General features: G+C 40.9%; 2 protein-coding genes across 21 annotated transcripts in view; one reads left to right on the top strand and one right to left on the bottom strand.

The window, feature by feature from the left end:
* Window positions 1-11,990, bottom strand: part of LOC126291830 (gastrula zinc finger protein XlCGF57.1-like) — a 308,343-nt gene extending 296,353 nt beyond the window's left edge. For 15 of the 18 annotated variants that reach the window (XR_007551891.1, XR_007551890.1, XM_049985528.1 and 12 more), the window contains exon 1: window positions 11,833-11,958. Coding sequence is in view for 16 of the 18 variants with exons in the window: in XM_049985528.1 (XP_049841485.1) it covers window positions 11,833-11,835 (3 nt within the window). In the remaining 2 variants the exon portion in view is untranslated. Of the gene's footprint in view, window positions 1-11,832 lie in introns of all 18 variants that reach the window. The other 3 variants (XM_049985529.1, XM_049985538.1, XM_049985540.1) reach the window with 3 other exon arrangements.
* Window positions 11,991-12,266: 276 nt separating this feature from the next.
* The window catches only part of LOC126292258 (zinc finger protein 501-like), a 146,357-nt gene continuing 137,049 nt past the window's right edge, over window positions 12,267-21,574 (top strand). The window contains exon 1 of one of the 3 annotated variants that reach the window (XM_049986157.1): window positions 12,267-12,420. The gene's annotated coding sequence lies outside the window, so the exon portion shown is untranslated. The other 2 variants (XM_049986155.1, XM_049986156.1) reach the window with 2 other exon arrangements.

Raw genomic sequence — 21,574 nt, 5'->3', positions numbered from 1 at the left:
CATTCCATTATCCTCGTTTTGCTTTTGTTGATGTCCATTTTACATCCTCCTTTCAAGACCATGTCCATTCCGTTGAACTGCTCTTCCAAGTCCTTTGCTGTCCCGGACAGAGTTACAATGTCATCGGCGAACCTCAAAGTTTTTATTTCTTCTCCATGGATTTTAATTCCTACTACAAATGTTTCTTTGGTTTCCTTTACTGCTTGCTCAACACACGGATTGAATAGCATCGGGGAGAGGCTACAACCCTGTCTCACTTCCTTACCAACCACTGCTACCCTTTCATGCCCCTCGACTCTTATAACTGCCATCTGGTTTCTGTACAAATTGTAAATAGCCTTTCGCTCCCTGTATTTTACCCTTGCCACCTTTAGAATTTGAAAGAGAGTATTCCAGTCAACATTGTAAAAAGCTTTCTTTAAGTCTACAAATGCTAGATATGTAGGTTTGCCTTTCCTTAATCTATTTTCTAAGATAAGGCATAGGGTCAGTATTGCCTCATATGTTCCAACGTTTCTACAGAATCCAAACTGATCTTCCCCAAGGTCGGCTTCTACCACTTTTCCAGTTTTTCCATTCGGCTGTAAAGAATTCGCAGCTGTGACTTATTAAACTGATAGTTCGGCAATTTTCACATCTGCCAACACCTGCTTTCTTTGGGATTGGAATTATTATATTCTTCTTGTAGTCTGAGGGTATTTCCCCTGTTTCATACATCTTGCTCACCAGATGGTAGAGTTCTGTCAGGACTGGCTCTCCCAAGGCTATGGGTACTTCTAATGGAATGTCGTCTACTGTCGGGGCCTTGTTTCGACTCAGATCTTTCAGTGCTCTGTCAAACTCTTCACACAGTATCATATCTCCCATTTCATCTTCATCTACATCCTCTTCCATTTCCATAATATTGTCCTCAAGTACATCGCCCTTGTATAGACCCTCTATACACTCCTCCCACCATTCTGCTTTCCCCTCTTTGCTTAGAACTGGGTTTCCATCTGAACTCTTGATGTTCATACAAGTGGTTCTCTATTCTGCAAAGGTCTCTTTAATTTTCCTGTAGGCAGAATTTATCTTACCCCTAGTGAGACAAGCCTCTACATCCTTACATTTGTCCTCTAGCCATCCGTGATTAGCCATTTCGCACTTCCTATTGATCTCATTTTTGAGATGTTTGTATTCCTCTTTGCCTGCTTCATTTACTGCATTTTTATATTTTCTTGTTTCATCAATTAAATTCAATATTTCTTATGTTACCCAATGATTTCTACTAGCCCTCGTCTTTTTACCTACTTGATCCTTGGCTGCCTTCACTACTTCATCCTTCAAAGCTACCCATTTTCTTCTATTGTATTTCTTTCCCCCATTCCTGTCAATTGTTCGCTTATGCTCTCCCTGAAACTCTGTACAACCTCTGGTTCTTTCAGTTTATCCAGGTCCCATCTCCTTAAATTCCCACCATTTTGCAGTTTCTTCGGTTTTAATCTACAGTTCATAACCAATAGATTGTGGTCAGAGTCCACATATGCCCATGGAAATGTCTTACAATTTAAAACCTGGTTCCTAAATCTCTGTCTTATCATTATATAATCTATCTGATACCTTCTAGTATCTCCAGGATTCTTCCATGTATACAACCTTCTTTTATGATTCTTGAACCAAGTGTTAGCTATGATTAAGTTATGCTCTGTGCAAAATCCTACCAGATGGCTTCCTCTTTCATTTCTTTGCCCCAGTCCATATTCACCTACTATGTTTCTTTGCCTCCCTTTTCCAACTCTAGAATTCCAGTCATCCATGATTGTTAAATTTTTGTCTCCCTTCACTACCTGAATAATTTCTTTTATCTCATCATACATTTCATCAATTTCTTCATCATTACGCATTAGGAGTGATTTAAAATGGAATGATCATATAAAGTTGATCATCGGTAAAGCAGATGCCAGACTGAGATTCATTGGAAGAATCCTAAGGAAATGCAATCCGAAAACAAAGGAAGTAGGTTACAGTACGCTTGTTCGCCCACTGCTTGAATACTGCTCAACAGTGTAGGTTCCGTACCAGATAAGGTTGATAGAAGAGATAAGATCCAATGGAGAGCAGCGCGCTTCGTTACAGGATCATTTAGTAATTGCAAAAGCGTTACGGAGATGATAGATAAACTCCAGTGGAAGACTTTGCAGGAGAGACGCTCAGTAGCTTGGTACGGGCTTTTGTTAAAGTTTCGAGAACATACCTTCACCGAAGAGTCAAGCAGTATATTGCTCCCTCCTACGTATATCTCGCGAAGCGACCATGAGGATAGAATCAGAGAGATTAGAGCCCACACAGAAGCATACCGACAATCCTTCTTCCCATGAACAATACGAGACTGGAATAGAAGGGAGAACCGATAGAGGTACTCAGGGTACCCTCCGCCACACACCGTCAGGTGGCTTGCGGAGTATGGATGTAGATGTAGATCATCTGCAGAGCTAGTTGGCATATAAACTTGTACAACTGTAGTAGGCAAGCGCTTCGTGTCTATCTTGGCCACAATAATGTATTCACTATGCTCTTCTTGGACTTTTCTCATTGCTCCTTGGATTTCACTGCCTGGGTGGGCTTCACTGATTCAGTCTCCAGGATGGAGGAGGATTCTGAAGCCCAGCTGCTTGTGGGCCCTTCAGCCACTGACGGGCATCATCTTTCCCACTGCTGGAAACCTGAGAAGGGCGTGACCCAACGGACCCGTTGTGAGTGAGAGGAGCCAAAGAAGTTGGATGCTTCTCTGGCTTAGAAGTTGGGGATGGATGTCCCCGATGGGTGGGAGGGCGTTGCTCTCAAAGTAAGTGGCACAGGAGCAATGGGGAGAGTAGTGGCCCCCCATGAGCAAGGGGGCAGGTGTAGTCTTCCAGCTCTTAGAGGTGACTTGTAGGTGGAACTGATGGGGATAGAACAGTGGTAGTGGTGGCGTAAGAGGTCATACGAACAGGACGGAGGTATTCAAACTTCTACTTAGCCTCAGTGTAGGTCAGTCAGTCCAGGGTCTTATATTCCATTATTTTCCACTCTTTCTGTAAAACCCTGCACTCTGACAAGCGAGGTGAATGACGTTCTCCACAGTTAACACAGATGGTTCAAATGGCTCTGAGCACTATGGGACTTAACATCGGTGGTCATAAGTCCCCTAGAACTTAGAACTACCTGTACTTAAACCTAACTAACCTAAGGACATCACACACATCCATGCCCGAGGCAGGATTCGAACCTGCGGCCGTAGCAGTCGCGCGGTTCCGGACTGAGCACCTAGAACTGCTAGACCACCGCGGCCGGCAACACAGATGAGAGGCAAGGCACATGAAGTATTGGGATGTGATGGGCATCCGCAATCTCGACATGTGGTGCTGGAAGCACAGCGGAAAGACATATGGCCAAATTTCCAGCACTTAAAGCACCGCATCGGAGGAGGGATATAGGGCTTGACACCACAGTGGTAGACCATCACCTTGACCTTCTCAGGCAATGTATCACCCTCGAAGGCAAAGATGAAGGCACCGGTGGCAACCTGATCATCCCTCAGATGAAATGAACACCTCGCCGCACAGCTCATCATCAGACTGCAAAAACAGGTCCCTGTGGACCATAATTAAACTCTTATGGAGTGTAATGGTAACAGAAAGATCCCCCAGCCTGTCACAGGAGAGTAATGCCCATGGCTGAGCAGAGGATGTTGTTTTCATAAAGACTGGCCCAGAGCGCATTTTGGACAAGCCCTCCACCTCCCCTGTCCTCTAAATGCTCGACAAAGAGCTGAGGTTTCATCATTGTGGAAGACTCCCTGTCAGCTCTTGTACATACTAGGTACCGGGGTGAATAAGCTTCACTGCCAACCTTAGCCTTTCGTTCCTCTCATGGTGTGGCCAGGGAGGGGAATGATTTGGGGTCATACGTGTTTGCATTAAATTGAGCCTTCAAACACTTAGGGACAGCTGGTGGCTGGCCACCAGCAAGAGATGATGTACGATGCTTCATTGCGTGTCATCAGATCTGATGCCACCCACTCCGATCAAGGGCCCTCCCGACAGGTGCCACCCAGCCGCAGCAAGGGCCACCTGGCAGGATGGCCATTGCTGGGAGTCCTGATGCCCCAGGGAGATAGGCGTCTACTCCTTGGCATACATGGGGAGTTAATGGTGCAGGCATCAGCAGAGCGAACCCTGTGTGGTCAGGGGGCTACAACCAACAGGGTACATGGTGGCCCCACCACAATGGACTGGCTACCGTGCTGGATATCAGTCGCAAAGAAGTCCACGGTCTTTGGCTGCAGCGCAGAAAGTGACACTGTATAGTGCATGGCTTATTATGGAAAATGGGCGGGACTGCAATGTGACAATGAGAAAGGGGGCTAAAGATCTCAATGCACGATGGAGACAGTGCACCAAGTAAGGCGCCCTTCCCCGATTAGCACGCTCTTCAGAATAATTTTGAAATATGGAGGTCAAATCCGAGAGGGGACCATCACATAAGGGCCGAAATGTGTGAGACTCCTTTTAGTCGCCTCTTAAGACAGGCAGGAATACTGCGGGCCTATTCTTACCCCCGGACCCGCAGGGGCCTGTTGCCAACTCCATCCAGTGACCTGCCGAGGCCTCACTGCTTCTATGTCATGGTGCATTGCCACTGTTATCCATGCCAAAGATGGGCATACCAGTTACTAGGTTTGTGGTCATAATGTTCCCACTGGTCAATGTAGATCCTGTTGAAATTGCTTATTGTGGTCAAGTCTTTTACTCCCACAACAATTGTTTGCTCTGCAAGCTTCAGTCCATGCGTAAATTGATCCTTACTTGATGCCTCAGAAAGTTTCGTTTCAAAAAGTCCCTGCTAAAATAATAAATAAATTAGCAACTACTGCTGTAATGCTCTATTCTCCTCAATTTCATGCCATACATATCGTCAGCAATTTGATCTACCCCACACTTTTCTGTTCCTGTTTGTTTTGTTTTAGGGTACAATAACAACTAAGGCCATAAATGCCTCTGCCAGAAGTTTAGAGCATTAATACAAAAAAGGAGTTTAAAATGACTACACATTAAGCCCAATCAAGCAGCTGAAAGGGAGCTAAGAACAAGGACTTCCTCTTGCAGAAAAGTCCATAAAATACGCTGTAGAGACAACAGAGATTCCTAACTATAGATTAAATGTTCTTCGCCATATTGCTGTGATGGATGAAAAGTAAAACGCAGATGACAGCCCGAGCATCTATCACGAAAACGGCCAATAGCTAACCCGGCAAACAAATGTTAGAACATAAGTGGTTAAAGAAGGACATTTGGTCAGGAAATGGCAAAGAATCTAAGGTTGATGATAATGGGCACAAAATAGTGGGAGACCACCACTCAACAAATGACGATGGTTAAAATGACAGTGCCCAATGCACAACCGAGCTAAAATGATCACTTTGCAGCTAGAGGGCTGAGAGGTGGTCAGACAAGCTGCTAGGAGAGGTTCCCTTCCCCGGAGCTTGTTCCCATGAAGGGAAGACCAGTGGTGATGCCAAAGTGGCCTCACCACCTCGACAGATGGCAACATGGAGATCATTGGAAGGAATGGAAGAACTAGTGGACCGAGATAGGAGGACTGCAGCCTTGGTAGCAGCATCAACAGTCTTGTTTCCCATCAGACAGATGTGACCAGGAACCCACAGAAACATCACAGTGGTTCATTCACGAGTGAGCACCTGGAAGCTTTTGTGGACCAGTTGCACTAAGAGATGGGCTGTGTCCAGCATACAGAGGCTCTAAAGGGCACAGAGAGTCAGAGCAGATGACACTATTGAAAAGCCTGTGTCGCCGGATGTACTGCAAGGTCTGATACACAGCCAAGTGCTCTGCAGCAAATACTGAGCAGTGTTCTGGAAGCAAAGGAGTTATCAAAAAAGGTGACATACGGTGGGTGGCTGGATATGGCATACAAACGGCATCGGTATCTGCTGAATAGAACATAACACCGGTACGACAGCAGTAGTTCGGCAGCTTCTGCATAGAGATTCTCAACCAGGCTAGTGCAAAAGGCACCAGTGGCCAAACAGATTCCACAATGGTGGACCGTATTTAGACGGTGTAAGGTGGACGAACATGTAAATGCATGAATGAAACACGTATAATCTAGTTTTGAATGGACAACAGATCAGTACAAATAGAGGAGGGCGGTTCGATCCGCTCACCAGGAAGTACCGCTTAGGACACACAGCACACTAAGGAACCAAGTACAGCAGGTGGCCAGACAAGACACGTGGGAGGACCAAGAAAGTTTCCTGTTGAGCATGAGCTCCAGGAATTTCGCACTTTTGATGAACAGAAGAGCAAGAGGCCCAAGATGTAAAGACAGTAGAAGAAACCCACTGCACAGCCACAAATTTATACAAATGATTGTGTCAGTGGAAAAGTGAAAGACATTGTCGATTCTCCATGCGTCACACTTGAGGACACAAGTCCATGAAGAACTGCAATAGATCACAAAATCATAAATGAGAAAGGAACCTGAGATGCCTGATGGGAGACATGACATAAACAGGTTAATATCTATAAGCTATATCAAACAGGACGATGCTCAAAACATACCCCTGACGCGCCGCATTTTCCTGGAAAAAGGTGTCTGATAAGGCAGAACCCACATGGAATTCTGTCTTTTAAAAACTCCTGCAGGAAACAGGGCAGGCAGCCTCAGAAGCTCCATGTGTAGAGAGTGCAGAGGATACAAGGCCCCTAGCAGTGTCATAGGCTTTCTCCAAATAAATAAAACATGGCCACAGTTTGGTATTTCTTCAGAAAATCGTTCATGACATGGATCAAAAAAGTGACGAGATGGTCAGCTGCAGAACAGTGCACTCAGAATCCACATTGTACAGTGGTCAGTAAATTGCAAGACTCTAGCCACCATAACAGCCAGGCATGAATCATATGTTCCATTACCTTGCAAACACACCTAGAGAGAGAAATAGGGTAGCGGTTGGAAGCAAGGTGTCTTCCTTACGGGGCTGAGCTATAGGTATACCTGCGGTTTCACACCAATGTCTGGGAAACATGCCATCTACCCAGATGCAGTTGTACTTGTGAAAGAGAAAGTGCTTCCCCTCTAAAGAAAGGTGCCACAACACCTTGATGTAAACATAATCTGACCCTGGGGCAGAGGATCAGGATAAAGTGAGAGCATGACCTAGCTCCCTCATAGTACAGGCGACATTGTAGCATTCACAATTCTGAGAGGAAAAGGGTATCACCCAAGCCACCTCCACTTGGTTCCGATGGAGGAAGGCAGGGTGATAGTGGATGGAGATTGAAAACTCCGCAAAAGAGGGGCGTAGGGTGTTGGAGATAGCTGTAGGATCCTTATCGACATCATCTGCTGCGATCAAGCCATATACTGCGCAATGGACCTTGGTCTCAGAGAGTGCCAGAGGTTAGTCCACATAATGGAAGAGGGAGTGGAACTGTTAAAAGAACTAGTAAATACAATCCTGCTAGCTTTTTTCTGTCCTAAAGAATGCAATGACACTTGGCACACACCTGTTTATAACAACACAGTTCACCATAACAGGATGATGGTCGAAAACAGAGAGAATGTCTCCATATGTGAATTGTGTCATAGAAATGCCTCCTCAGGACACCAAGGGACCAGGACACTGCATGGTAAAGATGAAGTGCAAGGAATTTCATTCTGTGGTAGTAAAGATAATGTTTAAGGTGTTCTACCTGGCCATCACACCTACGGAAATTTTGTTCATCGTAGGTCACCAGGGAGGAGTCAAGCCTCCAGTCAGCCTTAGAAAGCTGCCAGATGGGTTTACACATAACTGTGGTAGGAGTCAGCAAACCGATGGTACATGGGAAATGGTCAATCGAGTACATATCATAGAAATGAACCACTCGATTATTATTGTTATTATTATTTGAGGTGAGGGGCATTCCGACATCATTTGGAAGAATTACAGCTCCTGGTTGAGGAGAAACCTCTGCGTCTACCTGATTGCCTTGATCCAAAACTGTCAGTATGTCATGTGAGAAAAGGGCAAGTTGGGTTTCACATGTGTGCTGTTTCAAGAATACATACTGGTCGGCATAAAGGAGGTCACTCTGTTCAAGATGCCTCATTACGTTTATGCTGTAAGCTCATTACATGTCACTACTGTAAGTTTATACATATGCGTCAATTACAAAACTGCACAGTATACAATAGCTAAAGTGTATAACAGACTTGCCAAATGTAAAATTACTATAGTGCTAAAATGTAATTATTAAAAACATAAATAAAGTTAACTTTAAATCGTTAAAAGGAAATGGTTATGTGATAACTGTGATTCCCAAACGCTCTTGCGGTCATTTAGATAAAATGTCATATTTTATTGTTTTAAGATGCAATCTGTGTAGCCTAATGTCTAGCCCTCTAGTTGCAGTTTATTTTCCATCTTCTGCTGCAGATCTGAAGCTGGTCACTGCTGACCAAACCAGAGCAGTCTAAGGACCAAAAGTTCTGTAATCACTGATGGAAATAAGAGAAATTTCTTCTACACTACTGCTTAAATCTGGACCATATCGCAGCTTGTGAAACTAGCGCCTTTACATGTAACCAAAATTTCTTTGGGTTTGGCACGGGGGCGTTTGATAAATTTCTAGTATGGTAATCAAATTCTTCATGCACTGCCCTTTTGACAGTCAAACACTGTCTGTATTTGTAGCCCTATACTTTGTTTTACACTTGTTATGCAATAGTCACAGTCCTTTAGCAAGTGCTTTGCAGTGACTGTATACCATAGAGGGTCTTTCCCATCATGATTTGTTCAATTAGGTACATATAAGCATGTATATCCAGTGTTTGGTCAACTATCCTTCAAAGCCTGAGTCACAAATCCTCTAAATGGCCCTGTCCCAACCTCAATGTTTCAAATTCCGCCTTGAGATGCTATACTACTGCATATTTTTTTTAGTTAATTTAACATAATAATCTTCCTATGTCCAGTTATATCAGTTTTGATGTACACTCCTCAAAGCAGTCTGGTACTTTTGTTCAAATGGCTCTAGGCACCATGTGACTTAACATCTGAGGTCATCATTCCCCTAGAGTTAGAACTACTTAAACCTAACTAACATAAGGACATCACACACATCCATGCCTGAGGCAGGATCCAAACCTGCGACCATAGCAGCCACGTGGTTCCAGACTGAAGCACCTAGAACTGCTCGATTACAGCGGCCGATGTACTTTTGTTAACATTAGTTCTATCTAACCCATTTCTGTCATGAGTGTGCTTGTGAATTATCTGCTGTGAGTAGTTTTCAGAGAGAATTCTTGGTATTGTTCAGCAGGATGTCTCCTCACACCCACCACATACAAAACTGTAACTATCCTGACCAGCTGTTGTACGATTAAAATCTCCCCCAACAATGTAAGTACAAATGGGAAACATATACACTAGCTAGCTGAGGCTTTATCAAAAAATTTAATTTATATCTGAGGAGGAATCAGGTGGGGAACAGAAAGCACCGATTTTATGTTTATGTCCATCTTTCATCCCGTATTATGCCTAAATGATCTCACTTACAGCTTGAATTTCTAGCTCAGTGGAGTTCAGTTCCTCATCTACTGTGATAAATGCAGCTTCTTAATTTTTCGTCAGCCTGTCCTTTCAACACACACTTAGATTTACCCCGAATCCACTATTGGCAATTTTAGGTTGTAGATAGCTTTATGTACCAGGCATTACGTGAGCTTCACTGTTTTTTACAGTTGCTTCAAGTTCTGGGACTTCATTGCGATTGATTTGACAGCTGATCTCCCTGATTTTATCCGTTTCATCTGTGGAGTCACTTTGAGCCTTACACTAGTGTTTTGGGGTCTCCTACAGCTTCCATTAACTGGGCTAGATGGAGATTCACATACCCAGAGAAACAATTGTACACATCCCACACTGTTCGCCACATGGATAACAGTTCCTGATGTACGTTGCACCTACGAGCCATGTAAGAGTACGCTACAGTTCTCAACTATGTGGTTCCGATTGAGAAAGTCGCAGAACATTCAAAATCCTTGGTTCCTTCCATTCAATTTAGAACCAGGAGGCTACAATCAGTTCTGTGGACAATGCTGCAGATTGTAAGCTTCACTGAAATTACGTGAGCAAGGTTGTTCTCAGCACTTCCTCTGACAGTTGTTGCAATGTGCAATGACCCAACTGTTGCCTTGGAGTCCATATGATAAGCATCATTTGTTCCAACAAGTGCCACAAGACCAACCAGAGTCCTACATTTCACTCGACCTATATAGCCCAAATCAAGCCCACATTACCAAATAAAACCAACATCTGCAATTCTGCAATTCTGAAAAGTGGATTCAGACATTCCCCTTGACCTATATAGCTCAAATCAAGCATGCACGCACGCACACACACACACACACACACACACACACACACACACACACACACACACACACACGAAACTAATCACGCCTCCACACACACACAAAAGGAAGAAAAACCATAACTCACTGAAAACAAATCGAGCACTTACATAACCAAGTTACAGAACTGACTACCCAGAGACTATGTTAAACGCAACAAGTCAACATCCACCACCACATGGCATCATCAATTACAACAAAATGAGATCTACACACACGAAGCAAATCAAAACCAACGCACCATAGTGATGTCACACCCACTATTACACCACGGGTCAAAGCAGAAAAGCTGAATTGGATGCTTCCAATGACCCGAGTGGCTTAGTCTACATGGGAGAAGCACCTCAAATTCGCTGGTATGGATTACCATTGTATATCTCTAAATTCCCCCACGCACTGCCTCCTCTGTAGAAGTGTCCTGCATCTACCACTCCTCACCTCTCCATAATGTCAATAAGTAGCAATGTGTACTGTATTTCCTGGATCGGAAACAATACCAATGGGAGAGGATATACTAGTGGCATCTTTGTTATCTCTCTGGTAGGTTGCCAATTCACTGCAGTTTCTAATTGCCTGACACCAATTTGGATGATTCCAGCTGCTTATGAAGAGCAACTAATGTGAATCATCCTGTCTCCAGGAATTAAGTCTTCGTTAGGTTGAGAAGTCATAACTTGATTTTAAACTGGAAAAGCCAAAAAATGTGATGCTGTAAGAACACAATCTACTTTCCAAAATCACGTTTACATATTCGCCTTGAGGTGATTTCTCTTAATAAAAGCGATAAACGTACGTTTCGAAGATCTTGCGTTGAGCAAAACAATTTTTTGTTTTTTCTTGCGTTGTAATCGGTGAAAAAGTGCGTTTGGCGAACACGGCTCGCAGTGTTATACAAAATCTCCAACAAACAAAAAATGCATATAAGAAACTTCACTGAAATATCAGCTATACTGCAGAAGTCATTCTGCGACATGAAAAGCACTATGTGCTGTTAAGTAAGACATAGAAATCAATTGATGATAGGGTAACACCATTGATGCACGCAGGGGTGAGGAGAACAGAAATAGAAACCGAGTTATCTTAATCTTCATAGCATATACAAAGTTTACTGAATTGGGCTAATAAAAATTACAAGAGACCTTGGCTTAGTTAGCATTTAAATCTCCATTTTTGCGAGTCACTTGGATAAAGTTCTAAAACTATGACAAGGATTGTCGTAATACTTGAGCACTGTTCAATGATTTTCATCCAGTACCAAATTTTTGTTAAATTTTACATGCAACTCATTTCGCAGAATATTATATACAACACTTACAATGCAAAGCGAAGTATTAGGATAAATATTGCCTTGTAAAGAGAAAATTACACGAGCGTTGTCGTTACGGTTCAACTAACCATTTCCAGCGTGAATGTTCCGCGGATCAGTTAAGGTTACTGCTTCCCACATGTAACTTTTCTTTCATAAATATTTCACCATAACCGACACAGACGTACACACGTCAGCGCACTGCTGTCTGCAACTGTTTGGTGTTTACAAATACAAATTAAACAGTACCAGTGATCTTACTGCGCAGCACTTAATATCAAAGATCTTTGGTATTGTTTGACAATTGAAATTCAAGTTAGTAGTTACCATAGTAACCATACCATTGAGTTACAAACCAAGGCCCCCAGCCAAGGCTGACCTGTTATTCACTAGCAAGTAGAAACTATGTTAACGTGCGATACACGTTACGAAAGATGAAAAACGAATTTCGGAAACTCTTTACATGCCAAGTTCTGAACTCTGAAGCGGATTTGCTAGCCCAGTTGAATACGTCTGGAAAACAGTTGTTACACTTCTGATTTTGTCAGTACAATCGCTATTTCTGAACACTTAAAGATTATAAGTAGACAACTAAATGCTCAGTCTAATATTTCTGCGTCTCCTTCACTGCACAATAAGTCACTCCGTCTACATTGGCTGAATGTTTGCAATATAAGGTAACCTGACAACCCAAGCACGTTTTAAGAAAGGTTGTGCGTTTACTTGGGAGCGAAAATCGGCTGCTAGGAAGGGATTTCCAGAATCGATTTTGGAATGTTTACAAGTGTAAATGACTAACCTGAAACGGTATTGTGAAACCGTTTTACGGTATCCGGGTTTGAGAACTCCGCGTAAACATATTGCCTGTTGTCCAAGGTAAGGTCCACGGAAATCCGAAGCTTTCTGTCAAATTTGGTTTACTATATAAACGCGGTAAAAAAGAAAAAAAAGCATAGTGGCACTTACGAAGTAGTAAGGTAAAGTTTGGCTCAATAGTACGAAAGAGAACTTATGTGTCGAAAGAAATAATCCGGACGGAAAGGAGCCTCCGGGACACTCGCGCTAGAAATGGGTAATTTCGTCGATCGGCAGCAGCGTTGCATCTGTCAACCAGACGATAATTTTCCTAACTTGCTCCTTACATTGGAAGTGTTGTGTATAATATGCAAAATGTGTTGCGTGTAAAATGTAACATAAATTTGGTATTAAAATCCCTGAATAGTGTATTGTATCAGTGCTATACTAATCCGAATCATTGTAAGACTTTCTCCGAGTTGATCGCAAAAATTGAGCTTGAAAAGCAATTCAAGGTATCTTGTATTAGCCAGATACTGTAAACTTCTAATGTTAGGACAATTCTGCCTTCACCAAAGCACAATTTATATTTCTCTTCACCCATAGATGTCTCGGTGATGGTGTTTAATCATCTGTGGGTGGATAATTATGTTACTCAGCAGCACATACTGCTGTTCACCTCACTTGCTGTCGTCTGCAGTACAGTTGATGTTACGTTGCAGTTTGTTATCTGCATTTTTTGTTTGTCAGGGTATTAATTATATTTCCAAGCAACATTTTCACTGGTTGAGAAACTGGCGAAAAACAAATTGCTTTGCTCAATGCAAAATCTTAAAAACATATGTATTGCCAAACCAAACACAGGTCCTAATAGACAGCTTGTGTAAGTAGAAACCACCTAAAAGAGAAATATGAACACTTGATTTTGCAGAGTAGATTAGCTGTGTTCTTAAAATACTGGTGTCACATTTGTCGACACCATTAATTTAACACCAGATTCTCTTTTCTCTACCTAACTAAAACCTAAGGCTACAATACTGCTCAATCCGTTAGTGTAATCTTCATTACATAAAATAGTATATTTATTTACTTCTTTATTAATCCAGAGATAATCTCAGAATGGTACAGGATTTGTCAAGGTGATACGGTGCAAATCAATGGGCCAAAATAGACAGCACACAGCATACATAAGGGAGATTCCATGGTTACTCATGTTACATTTTGAAATCAGTGGTTAATTATGTTGACTTTTTATCACTCTATTTTTACTTATTTTTTATTTATTTATTTGGTCCTGTTGATTACATTTATACAGCCAGTACAAGTAATGTAGGACAAGCCATTTGATGCAATTACAGTAGTACATGAACATTTATACATTACATTGCCAGGCATTGGTTTATTTAACAAGAACAATTACTTGCTTGCAGTATTAAAGCCTGCGTTGTGCCAAAAACAATATAGTGAATGTTTAAAATAGTAGAATAAGTGACAGTGCATATTTTTATGCTATTGAAATGAGCAGTTTCTTGAGCAGCTGATCAATGTGTTCTTTCCATCCTAGGTGACTGTCTATCCGGATACCTAGTAATTTTGTATGTGTGGTTTCATTAATTGTGTGATTGTATTTCAGGAGCTTTATTTTTTTTTATTTTTTGTCAGAAACTGTATCACATTGGTTTTTGAAAGATTTAAGGTTAGACTATTTGCAGTGAATCATTTGCGTGCTTGAGTAGAGACTGTCTGTCATGTCTATATCCTGCATTGTAGAGGATACTTGGATCATCCACAGACATTACTATTTTTGCTCTGTTGTTAATTTTGATTGATAGATCATTAATGTAGATCAGGAAAATTAATGGCCCAAGAACTGAGCCTAAGACAACCCTTTGCTTCCTGTTTTGTAAGTATGATTCTAACCAAGTCAAAGACTTGTCTTTAATGCCATAATGTGGAAGCTTTTTAAGAGTGTGTTGTGATCTACACAATGAAATGCCTTGGCAAGGTCACAAAATAACCCCATTGGATACCTTTTGTAATTTAGTTCATCTAAAATTTCATATGTTAGGTTAAATATAGCTCTGTCTGTGGAGGAGCACTTACGAAAGCCGAACTGTGTAGGAGCCAGTAAGCCAGTTTGTGTAGTGTGATTATAAATCCTATCATACACTATTCTCTCAAACACCTTTGAGAATACTGGCAGCAGGGAGATGGGCCGATAGGTGGATATTTCACCCCTTGCTCCACTTTTGTGAATTGGCATCACTACTGCATGTTTTAATCTGTCTGGGGACATACCAGTTTCCACAGATTGGTTACACAAATAGCACAATATCTGATTAAGTCTGCATATGATTTTAAAATCCTACTTGATATGCCATCGTATCCACATGAATCTGAGTTTTTGAGTAATTTTATGGTTTTTCAATTTCTTTAGGGGTTGTACTTCTGAAATAAAGTACTACTTTAGATGTTATTTGCATGTGGTTAAGTAGTTCAATAGCTTCTGTGTGAGACTGTTTATTATGGTTCACTGTTTTTTCAGCTACAGAGAGAAAAAATTGTTGAAATCTGAGGCTGCAACTTTGTGTTTATTATTGTCAGGTTTTATGTTCCTATTTGTTTCACTTTTTATGATCGACATATGGTTTTTATTTTATTGTTTGAGTTGCTAATTTTTTGTGCATAGTGCAACTGTTTGGCCTTCTTGATTACACTTGTTAGAATTTTACAGTATTTCTTGTAGTGTAACTTTACTGCTGGGTCTGTACTAGTCCTCTGTTGTACATACAGATCTCTCTTTTTGTTACGTGATATTTTTATGCCAGTAGTTAGCCACTCTTTCCTTTTACTACAGGTTGGTTTGATTTTAATCTGTCTTTGGGGGAAAGAAGATTCCAAATGTTTAAAGAATAAGTTCAGGAATGAGTTGAACTTCTCATTCACTGTGTCGGCCTGGTATACTTCCTCCCATTGTTCATGGCATAAGTAGATTCAGCATTTATTGATCTAACATGTTTAACTTGGTTACAACGGTCATGTGTTGTTTCTCTGCTGGCAAGTTTTAAGGTGATCAGACAGACAGACCATTTGTTATTGCCCGTGTCATCACTTCCTTGTAATTTGTGGGATCTAGGAACAGATTATCAATCAGGGGCTTGCTGTCCCCATACACTCTTCTTGGGAATGACATCATGGGGATCAGATTGTAGGTTAACAGTAGTGATTCAAATAGTTTCTGGTTGTTATTTTTTGTGAGTAAGTTTATGTTAAAGTCACCAATAACGGTGACATTACTATTGTTTCTATAAAGTTTAGTAAGAACTGTTTCTGGCTGAGAAAGAAATTTTTGAATGTCTCCCATAGGTGACCTGTAAACTGTTACCATGATCAGGAACTGTTTTTCAAGCTCTAATTTGACTGCACCCTATATTTTCTTTTGTAAATAATTCTCCATACATTGTGTTATTCAGGCAAAGATCTTGAATAAATATTTAAGCAGTGAAGAGCATTAAAATTAAAGAACAAGAAAGTAATTTATATTCTGACTCACATTACAAATTTGGGACATCCTGCTGCTAATGTACAATTTAGGTCAAAAGTGTCTTCAAACTATTAGTAGTATGGATCTGGTTTTTATCACAGAAAATGGAAAATAGGTTGGCATTCGAATGACACTCTTACAGATTTCTAAAAATATTTATATAATGTAAAAATATTGTAATATATTGGAATAAAGCATGTGACTCAATGTTACCTGACTACTTATTGTTGGAAAAAGTTTTTCCTGTGAGCAGGGAAATAAACATTTGATGTTATTTACCAAATATAATAAATTTTTCATTTTTTAAACACTGTGAAAAATTATAAGAGCAGGACAACTGGGAAAATAAACTGTAAATTCTATTAAAATTCAGAGAATTGAAAATGTCATCTTGTATTGACAACAGCAGGTGGATTAATTTTATTTATAATTGTGTCCTGTGTGTACAATTTGCAGGTCATTTCCAATTGTGACCAGCATGCTCCATTGCACTGATCAGATAATAGTTTCCAAAAATTGCATGTACCTCTCCAGCATAGATTTTACCATCATATTCTGGTTTGTACCAGTCTCCATTTTTTACAACTTCTATAGTCTCTTCAGTGTGATGAACCATGGACCTTGCCTTTGGTGGAGAGGCTTGCGTGCCTCAACGATACAGGTAGCCGTACCGTAGGTGCAACCACAATGGAGGGGTATCTGTTGAGAGGCCAGTCAAACGTCTGGTTCCTGAAGAGGGGCAGCACCCTTTTCAGTAGTTGCAGGGGCAACAGTCTGGATGATTGACGGATCTGGCCCTGAACACTAACCAAAACGGCCTTACTGTTGTGGTACTTCGAACAGCTGAAAGCAAGGGGAAACTACAGTCGTAATTTTTCCTGAGGGCATACAGCTTTACTGTATGATTAAATGATGATGGCGTCCTCTTGGGTAAAATATTCCGGAGGTAAAATAGTCCCCCATTCGGATCTCCGGGCGGGGACTACTCAAGAGGATCTCATTATCAGGAGAAAGGAAACTGGGGTTCTACGGATCGGAGCGTGGAATGTCAGATCCCTTAATCGGGCAGGTAGGTTAGAAAATTTAAAAAGGGAAATGGATAGATTCAAGTTAGATATAGTGGGAATTAGTGAAGTGTGGTGGCAGGAGGAACGAGACTTTTGGTCAGGTGAATACAGGGTTATAAATACAAAATCAAATAGGTGTAATGCAGGAGTAGGTTTAATAATGAATAGGAAAATATGAGTGTGGGTAAGCTACTACAAACAGCATATTGAATGCATTATTGTGGCCAAGATAGACACGAAGCACATTCCTACTACAATAGTACAAGTTTATATGCCAACTAGCTCTGCAGATGACGAAGAAATTGAAGAAATGTATGATGAAATAAAAGAAATTATTCAGATAGTGAAGGGAGATGAAAACTTAATAGTCATGGGTGACTGGAATTCGAGTGTAGGAAAAGGGAGAGAAGGAAACATACTAGGTGGATATGGATTGGGGCTAAGAAATGAAAGAGGAAGCCGCCTGGTAGAATTTTGCACAGAGCACAATTTAGTCATAGCTAACGCTTGGTTTAAGAATCATGAAAGAAGGTTGTATACATGAAAGAACCCTGGAGATACTAAAAGGTATCAGATAGATTATATAATGGTAAGACAGAGATTTAGGAACCAGGTTTTAAATTGTAAGACATCTTCAGGGGCAGATGTGGACTCTGACCACAATCTATTGATTATGACCTGTAGATTAAAACTGAAGAAACTGCAAAAAGGAGGGAACTTAAGGAGGTATGACCTGGATAAACTGAAAGAACTGGAGGTTGTACAGAGTTTCTGGGAGAGCATAAGGGAACAATTGTCAGGAATGGGGGAAAGAAATACAGTAGAAGAAGAATGGGTAGCTTTGAGGGATGAAGTAGTGAAGGCAGCAGAGGATTAAGTAGGTAAAAAGACGAGGGATAGTAGAAATCCTTGGGTAACAGAAGAAATATTGAATTTAATTGATGAAAGGAGAAAATATAAAAATGCAATAAATGAAGCAGGCAAAAAGGAATACAAATGTCTAAAAAATTAGATCAACAGGAAGTGCAAAATGGCTTAGCAGGTTCGGCTAGAGGACAAATGTAAAGATGTAGAGGCTGGCTACCAAAAAATTAGAGAGACATTTGGAGAAAAGACAGCCACTTGCATTAATATCAAGATCTCAGATGGAAACCCTGTTCTAAGCAAAGAAGCGAAAGCAGAAAGGTGGAAGGAGTAAATAGAGGGTCTATACAAGGGCGATTTACTTGAGGACAATATTATGGAAATGGAAGAGGATGTAGATGAAGATGAAATGGTAGATACAATACTGCGTGCAGAGTTTGACAGAGCATTGAAAGACCTGAGTCGAAACAAGGCCCCCGGAGTAGACAATATTCCATTGGAACTACTAACGGCCTTGGGAGAGCCAGTCCTGACAAAACTCTACCATCTGGTGAGCAAGATGTATAAAACAGGTGAAATACCCTCAGACTTCAAGAAGAATATAATAATTCCAATCCCAAAGCAAGCAGGTGTTGACGGATTTGAAAATTACCGAACAATCAGTTTAATAAGCCATAGCTGCAAAGTACTAACACGAATTCTTTACAGATGAATGGAAAAACTAGTAGAAGCCGACCTCAGGGAAGATCAGTTTGGATTCCATAGAAATACTGGAACACGTGAAGCAATACTGACCTTACGACTTATCTTAGAAGAAAGATTAAGGAAAGGCAAACCTACGTTTCTAGCATTTGTAGACTTAGAGAAAGGTTTTGACAATGTTGACTGGAATACTCTCTTTCAAATTCTAAAGGTGGCAGGGATAAAATACAGAGAGCAAAAGGCTATTTACAATTTGTACAGAAACCAGATGGCAGTTATAAGAGTCGAGGGGTATGAAAGGGAAGCAGCTGTTGGGAAGGGAGTAAGACAGGGTTGTAGCCTGTCCCTGATGTTATTCAATCTGTATATTGAGCAAGCAGTGAAGGAAACAAAAGAAAAATTCGGAGTAGGTATTAAAATCCATGGAGAAGAAATAAAAACTTTGAGGTTCGCCGATGACATTGTATATCTGTCCGAGACAGCAAGGGACTTGGAAGAGCAGTTGAATGGAATGAACAGTGTCTTGAGAAGAGTATATAAGATGAACATCAACAAAAGCAAAACGAGGATAATGGCATGTAGTCGAATTAAGTCGGGTGATGCTGTGGGAATTAGATTAGAATATGAGACACTTAAAGTAGTAAAGGAGTTTTGCTATTTGGGGAGCAAAATAACTGATGGTGGTCGAAGTAGAGAGGATATAAAATGTAGACTGGCAATGGCAAGGAAAGTGTTTCTGAAGAAGAGAAATTTGTTAACATCGTGTATTGATTTAAGTGTCAGGTAGTTGTTTCTGAAAGTATTTGTATGGAGTGTAGCCATGTATGGAATTGAAACATGGATGATAAATAGTTTAGACAAGAAGTGAATAGAAGCTTTCGAAATGTGTTGCTACAGAAGAATGCTGAAGATTAGATGGGTACATCACATAACTAATGCGGAGGTATTGAATAGAATTGGGGAGAAGAGGAGTTTGTGGCACAACTTGACTAGAAGAAGGGATCGGTTGGTAGGACATGTTCTGAGGCATCAAGGGATCACAAATTTAGCATTGAAGAGCAGTGTGGAGGGTAAAAATCGTAGAGGGAGACCAAGAGATGAATACACTAAGCAGATTCAGAAGGATGTAGGTTGTAGTAGGTACTGGGAGATGAAGAAACTTGCACGGGATAGAGTAGCATGGAGAGCTGCATCAAACCAGTCTCAGGACCGAAGACCACAACAACAACAACATTCTACTTTGTTCCAGTTTCCAATTTTTACAACTTCTATAGTCTCAGCAGTCTGATGATCTGCAGCAGGCAAATTCTTTGGAGACAGCAATGTTTGTAGTACTCCTTTCTCGTAGTGAAAGCAGAGAGTGCTGTTTATGTTTGGTACAGATGGTGCCAAACAAAATATTTTAACCAGATTAAATTTCACAACGATTCCTTCAATTTCATCAGTAGACATAAGAAAAGCCTGCATAGCTGTGGTACTTGTAGCTGCCTGAGCAAAAGTTGATGCATCACTACTATGAATTTTTGCCTTTTCACTGCATTCCACACTTGCCGTTTCACAACTGCACAAATTCTATCTACAGCTCCTTTACCATCGGATGTAGCAATAAAGTTCCAATAGATTTCCATATTGTGGAATGATTGAAGTTGAGGTACAGCAGCAGTAATATATTCGTTTTTAAACTGCGAGGTACCTATCTGACCATATTGTTACTACCTTTACATTTTCAGGTATAGTTGACAGTACCTTGATAATGTTTGCAATCACAGTATCCTTGGTATGGGTTAATTTGTCTGAAAGAACAAAAATTTGGTGATGAGAATCTGAATGCCACAGCAACACAGTGAAACTTCTAACTTGTGCTTGTGCCCAGTGTGCACTTTTCACCCTCATCTTGATAAACACAAGTGTAATTTTCAGCAAATCGATATACAGCAATGCAAGCTGCTTAGAATCTTGGCTCAGAACCATTTCCTTTTGCTCATAATAAGATGCAGACTGAGCTCTCTTTGTATAGCAATGAAGAAGAAACTGTGGAATCATGGAAATTATGTATTTCATTATATCATTGACTTTAATAATTTTAGAGTCATTTTCTTCCATCTCCCAAACATACCATAATAAGCTCACAATTTCCAGCATAACAATTTTATAGACTTTGTTGAAACCTCAACCATTCTGAAATGTGTTACACTCATTCTGCCATCAAAGTTCACTGGGTGGCTGGCGTATGATATTTGATACAAATGTGTTGCTGTAGGCTGGAATATTATCATGTTTCACATGAAGGCTGCTGATAGCATTAATGAAACTTTCTACATCTACATCTACATCCATACTCTGCAAGCCACCTGACGGTGTGTGGCGGAGGGTACCCTTAGTACCTCTATTGGTTCTCCCTTCTATTCCAGTCTCGTATTGTCGGTATGCTTCTGTGTGGGCTCTAATCTCTCTGGTTTTATCCTCATGGTCTCTTTGCGAGATATACGTAGGAGGGAGCAATATACTGCTTGACTCTTCGGTGAAAGTATGTTCTCAAAACTTTAACACAAGCCCGTACCGAGCTACTGAGCGTCTCTCCTGCAGAGTCTTCCACTGGAGTTTATCTATCATCTCCGTAACACTTTCGCGATTACTAAATGATCCTGTAATGAAGCGCGCTGCTCTCCGTTGGATCTCCTCTAACTCTTCTATCAACTCTATCTGGTACGGATCCCACACTGTTAGGCAGTATTCAAGCAGTGGGCAAACAAGCGTACTGTAACCTACTTCCTTTGTTGTCGGATTGCATTTCCTTTAGATTCTTCCAATGAATCTGTCTGGCATCTGCTTTACCGACAATCAACTTTATATGATCAT

This window comes from Schistocerca gregaria, chromosome 9 (genome assembly GCF_023897955.1).
Source record: "Schistocerca gregaria isolate iqSchGreg1 chromosome 9, iqSchGreg1.2, whole genome shotgun sequence".
Taxonomy (NCBI): domain Eukaryota; kingdom Metazoa; phylum Arthropoda; class Insecta; order Orthoptera; family Acrididae; genus Schistocerca; species Schistocerca gregaria.
Note: the sequence above shows the minus strand (reverse complement) of the source record. Positions and strands in the feature narration are given on the sequence as shown.